At 34.6% G+C, this 8,043-nt stretch overlaps 1 protein-coding gene across 2 annotated transcripts in view; it reads right to left on the bottom strand.

The window, feature by feature from the left end:
* Positions 1-359: 359 nt before the first annotated feature.
* LOC133822583 (beta-amyrin synthase-like) overlaps positions 360-8,043 on the bottom strand; it is a 30,015-nt gene continuing 22,331 nt past the window's right edge. For both annotated transcript variants that reach the window (XM_062254963.1, XM_062254962.1), the window contains exons 3-16: positions 4,517-4,702; positions 4,059-4,346; positions 3,886-3,964; positions 3,628-3,794; positions 3,161-3,349; positions 2,945-3,058; positions 2,608-2,847; positions 2,401-2,499; positions 2,193-2,249; positions 1,824-1,870; positions 1,403-1,724; positions 1,132-1,212; positions 933-1,016; positions 360-680 (exon numbers count right to left, since the gene is read on the bottom strand). In XM_062254963.1, the coding sequence (XP_062110947.1) occupies positions 564-680; positions 933-1,016; positions 1,132-1,212; positions 1,403-1,724; positions 1,824-1,870; positions 2,193-2,249; positions 2,401-2,499; positions 2,608-2,847; positions 2,945-3,058; positions 3,161-3,349; positions 3,628-3,794; positions 3,886-3,964; positions 4,059-4,346; positions 4,517-4,702 (2,070 nt within the window). In that variant the 3' untranslated portion in view covers positions 360-563. The remainder of the gene's footprint in view (positions 681-932; positions 1,017-1,131; positions 1,213-1,402; positions 1,725-1,823; positions 1,871-2,192; positions 2,250-2,400; positions 2,500-2,607; positions 2,848-2,944; positions 3,059-3,160; positions 3,350-3,627; positions 3,795-3,885; positions 3,965-4,058; positions 4,347-4,516; positions 4,703-8,043) is intronic.

Below are 8,043 nucleotides of genomic sequence, written 5' to 3'. Positions count from 1 at the left end.
AATATCTAATACCATTTTCCTTTCTAATTTACAGTAGATTTAAAAGAAGAAGAAGAAGAAGAAGAATTTAGACTTTATTTGAAGACGTACAAATTAAAAAGAAAAAGACGAATGCAATTACATGACAAGTATGTTGTGAAGATAGTGCTGAAAAATGCACGAGAACTCTGGAGAGGTAGCGTGTCATTCTAAAATTTTGTTGAGTTATTTTATCTATTTTATTAGAATTTATGTGAATTTCGTTTTATTGGTATATGTTAAGCAATCAATTTTTTTTTTTTAATCTCACATGTTTCTACAAGTGTGTTATAGTTGTTACTAATAATCCCAATAAGCAACAATATAACTACACTATACAATAATGATCGATGGCTGCTTTACTAATCATGCTCAAACACAGCACAACACTACATATTAATTTGCATAAATATAGGCTAATTCTGTTACATATTATTTCCAGTTATGCGTACATATATCCTTTAAGCAAGTATTTTAATTTAAGTTATTTTTTTTTTAGAAAAACTTATTTTTATTTATCAGAATTACTCTATTAATTTTCTTCTTCATTTGGAAGGCAGTGGAACTAAATTACGATACTCTGAAATAGCCCAAATGGGGAAGATATTCCTATACGCCGCATAATGCAACATGCAAGTTTTCATGAAAACACCCGTAAGTTCCTGCAAATTTTAATCAAAACAAGTGATTAGTTTTAAGCATTTATTGCAAATAGAGATTAGACTAAAGAGTTCACTAACATATACTAATTATAATTTATCTGAATTAATTCTAATTTGATCTAATATGTTTAGATTTCTTGGTTTGGTATGTAAAAGCTTTTTTAAACGAATATGTACTAATTAATATATGAATTATTCACTCATTTTTCCATTATATAAATATATATATATTATAAAAACAATTATTATTACCTGTTGAGGAAAATCACCATCCTCTAATTGAGAATTGATTAACAATTTTGCAGCACGATGAATAGGAGTGGGATCTCTCTCAGCCTATTATAAATTAGTAAAATCGTTAAAAAGAAATTCAATAATTGGAGGAAAACTCAAAATAATTAATATATATGAACAAAATATTCTAGTCTCAAAAAGCTACTTAATTACAAACCTGTCTAGCATGAATCAAAGCCATCAATCCAAACGCAGTGTGCACCAAATGTGAGTGGTCTCCTTCCAAAGGAGTATATACCTGTATATATGAGCTCCAAAGAAGAGTAAATTCATGAGGAGAAGATTAATTTTATTTTACACCAATCTTGTTTTCTTCTATTTAAAACCAAACTAACCCAAGAAGGGATTAATAAAAAGAATCCCAATTAACTACATTATTTTCAATTTTACTTAAAAAGGAAAAATTATTAAAAGTTTTCGATACGTACCTTATTAGAGCAAGAAGTGTAACTTTCTGCCCAACCACCATCTTCTCTTTGTGCGTTGAGTAAAAAGTCAACAGCTCGACGAACAGCTTGACAGTTATTGTAGTGTTTTCCGCCAGCCTCCAAACCTCTAATGGCAAACCATGTACCATATATAAAGCAAATTCCCCAACTTCCATACCAAGAACCATCATCCATTTGTGTCTCTTCAAGGTATCTCACAGCCTTGGTAATGAAATTGTCAATCTCCTTTTTCCTATGGTTTGGATATAACTTCCTAAATAAATTTAATGCTTGTATTGAGGAAGAGGTGCACTCTACATACCTGCATCATAAGCACACATAGTTACCAGTTTTGTTAAGGTTGTTTCATCAGTGACTAGATCGATCTAATAAAGAGAAAATGGTGGTCAATTTTACTTACTCGTATTCAATGACCACATCCTCCAGAAACTCCACTGGATTGAGCCACTATAAAGGGAAAATAAGTATTAATGCATTGCACTACTACATTGGGTAAATAATGAGTCGAGCACCATAGATTTAAGGTTTCAATTTTTTTTTTTTTTTTTTTGCTTTATTTTATGTGTATAAGAAATAAGGCCTCAAAAAAATTTCCCCCCATATAAAATTAAGGCCTCAAAATGTTGAGTCGGCCTTGGAGTGGAGTGGAAAAAATGCAAGCACTAATTAATTATTAACTAGTAAAGCCATGTCATATTTATTTTTTATATGATAATTTGTTGCAATTTTAAGATCGAGAATGTAGATAAAAGGGTTTTTGTTTGATTACCTCTAATACTTTTGGAGCTCCTGCCTTCTCCCAAGCTGATAGACCGCCATTTTCACTCTGTTTTTTAGACACAATAATGGACATTAAATAGTGTTAATGCTATACACTAACATATAGATATAATACAAATATATGTGTAATTAATATAATTTAAGGTTATTTATAAGTATATATGAATATGGTAACACAACTTATCATATCTTCTCACCTGTAGTGAAAGGATGATATTGACTGAATCGTACAAGTGCTCTACTTCCATAGGTTCTCCCACAATGTCAGGCGACATCATTGAGAGCAACAGGCAACACTAACAAAACAATACAAAAAATAAAAAATAAAATTATTGAAATTAAGGGTGAAAGCCAAACTCTTAACTTAATAGTATGAGTATATTAATGGATGATATCAAATATACCTTTAGACCTTCAGCAGTGCAATCAGAAACTTGCCATCCATGATCTCGATCAGAAAAAGTCCATGCTCCTTTGGAAATATGTCGAAAATATTTTGAATAGTCGGGAGGATCAATCCTCACTTGTGACTGCTTCAAGTACTCGTGTGCTTTCTTTAGTATGTGTCCAATGTCTTCATTGATATTTGCTGCAAGTAGAGCTTGCACAGAGAGACTACAATCCCATGCTTGACTACCAAAACTCTACACTTTCATGTAACAATCATAAACAATATGCTAACAAGCAAACCACTTAATAAAAAATAAATACTTTCATGTTAATAAATGTTGGATTACTAACTTGCATATTGATTCCATCTTCTGCAACCCATAAATAATCTGCAACTCTAGGAATATGTTTTCTGAAATATTCTCCATTTGGATCTTCTGACCAGCAAGCAAGCATCATTAGTGGCTGCATATATAGTGAGTTCAACATGTATAGAGTTAGCTAATAATAAAGAGGAGCATATTTGTACTAATATAATTAATAGATGTAGTAGTCATGTAGACTTGCCTTCTCAACACATCCAATAGTGATATATCGACTATTCTCATCTTCGTAATGAATGTGTTCCATTACTTGCTGAAGCGATTGTTCTCTTAGTTTTGTTAAAGGCCAAGTAGCAATAAAAGACTCGGCAATGTAGTAGACACTGTCCCACAAGAGTCGTTGTATTCTACCATGAGGGTAGTAATTATCAGCCTGTGTTTGTGGAAGTATGACATTTTATTAAAGATATCCAATATATAATATTATCTATAGGCTATATATATAATTTATATACACGTGTAATAGGTTATTTGAATGAAGATTTCGACATTTTAAATTATTCGAAATTACTTAAAATAAAATTTATAGGAATTCTGTTGTAACTATATTACTATATTATAAAAAAAATAAGGTGACAACTTTTTTATTTACTTGTATGCATGCAGTGAAATCTATATATATATATATATATATATAAGTTGATTTATCACCTCGACACAAAGATGTCGCATCTTGCTCCATTTGATTTGTTTGTAAGGCTCATTGTAGATTTCTTCTCTGAGTTCCTGAATCAAAGGGGTGATTGGGCCAACGTACTTTTTCCCATAAAGATATGACATTGGCAAGTATGTCAACCGGGAATAGCAAAACATTTTTGCTGTATTGTCATATAAACATAGTATTATCATATAATAAGCATTATTAATTAACTGTTTAAGAGACATAAGATAAACATAGATGAACATTACATGGATGAAGAATGGAAGGGTAGAACCAAAACTCCGGTGGCATTGGATTGCATCCATCCCAATTATATACACCAAGAATCTACAAATCATAATAATTAATTGTCTCAATGCTAGCTTGTAGTGACAGTTAATACACATACAAATGTATAAAGTGATCATTTAGAAGAACTTACAGACATCCAAGTCTTTCCCCATGAAGCAGAACCAGTCGCTCCACCATGGTCAAGAATCCATTTTCGAGCTCGGGCGCATGCATTGTCAAGGCCACCATCGGGCCCTTCTCCAAGAATGCGCATGGCAAGATAGTTTAGAACAGTGCACATCATCATGCTTGGACCTTCAATGTGCAATCCCCATCCACCGTCTACATTTTGATGACAATACATGTACCATAACATTTCTCTTTTATGATGTTCGTTGAATACTGTCTCCATATGACCTGTAATGTACATGCAAAATACCTATATATATATCTTTGTGTTAGAAAATTCTAAATTTTGCATATATAGGAAAAATAAAACTAGAAATGCAATGTGCAAACCAGTTGATATTAATTAAAAATGGTATTTTTCATTAAATTAGTAATTCAATATAATATGTTAGTATATTCCTCAAATATTGATAAACTTACTAGTGGAGGAATGTAGAACATAATGCCAGCATTTTGAGCAGGCCAATGGCCATGGGGTGACTGAAGAGCTGACCAAAAGTTGATGGACCTTCTCATGGTGGCATCCACTGTTTCATATTTGATTTCCTCAACGTCTTTCACTTTGACTTGATCAATACTTTGCTTAAAGCTTTTCTCTCTTAGCATCTAATAAGTTACTCAAAAAAAATCAAGCATTTAATATGTAAGATGATCAATTTACATCCATTCCTTACAAATAATAATTTGTATTGATTACTCATGTGTGCACACTTGTGAGAAAGTTCTATTTGAAGATCATGACAGTTGAAATAAAAATAAAATTAGTAATAACTTAATTGATGTAACATATATGCTATTATTATATCCACTCATTTTGTCATCTAATATTGTGCATACATCAAGAGCAAATTCTAATTTGTCCAATTCTTGTCAATTTTATTTTTTAGAAAGAAACTTTTACTTGGCTCTTATACTCAGACCCAATATTATTAAAACACTTACTATATTTGTTGAAGTCTCAGTGTCCCACCAAATTTGTTGGCAATCATGGACCATAGAAAAATACCTTTTTTGTTTTACTTTTACAAATATATTTTATTAATTGTATTTGAATTATAATAAAGAAAATATTCTATTTTATTATAGAATATTACTTTTTAGTGTTATGGTCTAACACAAGTTTTATGCTATGGATTGGACTTGTTTTAAACATTTTCCTATATTAAAATAAGAAAAATATTATTTTAACCCCTATATTTTAAGCTTATTATAAGTTTAATCTTGAGTTTTCAAAAAATCTAAAAATACCATTATATTATATTAAATAGACAGAAGTGAACCATTTTTTTATGTGTTTTTAGTAAAAAAAAAGCTATTGAAAAGACAATAATATCCTCACTAAAATTGCATCAATACCTATAGTTTACTTTTAAATTTTAAGTTTTGTTGATTAATTTCATAAATTATATTTATAAAAAAATATAAAGATATTAATGCACATTTTCAATAAGAACAATTTTATCTTTCTTTAAAAATAAATTGACTAAAAATATGTATAAATGAGCACGTTTTAGTATGTACTCAAATATTACAGTGACATGTTTTAAAATAGTTACTTTCAATTTTGATAAATGTGATTGATTAGTTTAGACTGTCACGCTACTGTTTATAATATTTTGGATACATATTTTGAATGCACATATCATTACTCTATAATATAATAAGAGATGACATAAAATGATACAATATTAAATAATTACATTTGATTTTTCTATTCATCAAAATAGAATTTATGAGTTTATTCGAATAGTTTTAAGAAACATAAGGTACAAAAATAATTTGTCAAAATATATGGTTGAAACAATTAATAAGACAAAACATATAAATTCTTTAAAATATATAACTGTGAACGCATTAAAATAAGTGTGTTATACCCAGATTTTGAGCCATAGTAAATATGACCTCGAAAGCTGAGTTCGCAACAAATGGTCTCGTGAGGATTAGAGTGATCTAGGATTGTAAGTCGAGCCTACAAAGTATGATGCATGATCTCGAATGCGGTGATCTCGAAATGACCTCGATCTCGAAAGGTAGCTCCGAGAGCATCTTCATCTTCAGGAACTTCGGAGCATGGTTCTTGAGCTCGATATCCCATCTCGAAAGCAACGTTAGCTCGGGAGATGTCGATGGCTCGCATAATGACATGAAACTTGAAATGTTAAAGTCTTGGAGATATGCTATAACCACCTTGAATATCTACAAGTATTATAACTATGAGATGTAGCCCTCATTAATTGATGTAAATCCCCAAGAATTGTGGGATATTATTTAGTCAGTTATGCGTTCCCTGGTCATCAGGGACGTTTCCTTTTTTATCTGATTATTGGCATTTAAAGCCATTTATTTTTATTCACAAAAGAGTAACTACCCAATATATGTGGGATAGTATTCGGCAACCTTCTCTATAAATAGAGAGGTCATGCACCATTGTAATGGACCGAAATTCTGATCCTTGAGAGAAAACTCTGTAGAATTCATGTTAAAGAATTGTTCAGAGATAATCTTGAGGTTAATAACAGAGACTCGTGGACTAGGCAGATTTAACTGCTGAACCACGTAAAAAACCGTGTGTTTGATTCGTTTGTTTCTTTTGGCCATTGTCTTTAATTGTTTACGTGCTCTCTTCTTTTATATGTTGACGAAAAACGGCGTCAATAGTTTGGTGCTTTCATTGAGAGCCTTAAGCATTCATCCCTGAGAGATTCATGGCTGCAAACAATCAGAACACTCCTGAAGAAAATTACCCAAGGCGTCCTGGAAAACAGCCAATGGAGAACCCGGACGCTGATGAAAGGAGTGGGTCCTCTGATTCCCGGGGACCACCTCCACAACCAAGGGATGAGGACATGTATTATAACCCTGAACGTTATGTCCCTATTGTGGAATTGGAGAATCGGCAGCTGAAACAGTTGTTGGCAGAAGCCAACAAACGTAACGAGGAGTTGACTAGGATAGCCACAGAGGCGCAGGTGGCTCAGCCCCCGCCTCCGCGCGAAGACCAAGTCCCTCCTCCAAGGGATGTGCACGTTCCTCCCCGGAGGCCCCGTGGACGTCCACGAAAAAATGCTGCCACAAGGAGGACAGCACAACCTCCAGCACCAACAGAGCCATCTGCTCCTTCTAGGCCTCAGAGGAGTACACGAGCTCGGGTCCCGCCTAATCCACCTGTGGAAGTGCCTGCAGGAACTGAGAACAACCGAGCTCCTGCCGAGGCTCGGACTCAGGTTCCTGGTAGTGCACCGAACGCAACTGGCCCATCTCGTGCAAATTCTGGACCCTCCAGGCCGAGGCAAGGACGGCAACCACCGTCACCTATACGGTTCCCTCCGTCTCCCATAAGATATCCTTCACCTCCCCGCAGAAACGCTCAACCTGGTCGAGATCAGGATCAAGGGCGTACAGGGGAAAGACAAGGAAACAGAGAGACGTTCCAGGGGCGGAGAGGCGCGCCATCTGAGAGAAGTCAGACGTCCCGGTCTCGCACTGCGGAGACAAGGCGACGTGGAAAGGATTCACCACGAAATGACCGATCAGTAAGTTTCACCAGTGACGAGTCCGGAGAAACCAGGTCCGTCAGTAAACGCGACCGAGGTCGTAAAAATACTGGAAGCCGCAAGACCCATCCCGACCTGCGGAATCATCTGAATCAGAGCAGGGGGAGGGAGATCAGACGAATCCGGGCCTAAGGAATCACCTAAATGGGCGTAGAGATCCCTCACGGAGACGCGAGCCTGGGATCATAATCAATGACTGGCAATTCCAGACACCGCCTAAGGACCCAGTCCAAGAAAGGATTGATCAGCTCGAAAAAGCCTTTAGGCTTTTGAAGAATGAACGAGGAAACGGTCGATATGAGGACTCTGATGAGGAGCTCGAGCCGTTTGCTCCCAATATTTCTAACACTCAGTTTCCCCAAGGGTTCCGGATTCCTCACGTCCCAGCATTTG

The sequence above is a fragment of the Humulus lupulus genome, chromosome 3 (genome assembly GCF_963169125.1).
Source record: "Humulus lupulus chromosome 3, drHumLupu1.1, whole genome shotgun sequence".
Classification (NCBI taxonomy): Eukaryota; Viridiplantae; Streptophyta; class Magnoliopsida; order Rosales; family Cannabaceae; genus Humulus; species Humulus lupulus.
This window is presented reverse-complemented; position numbering and strand designations above follow the sequence as displayed.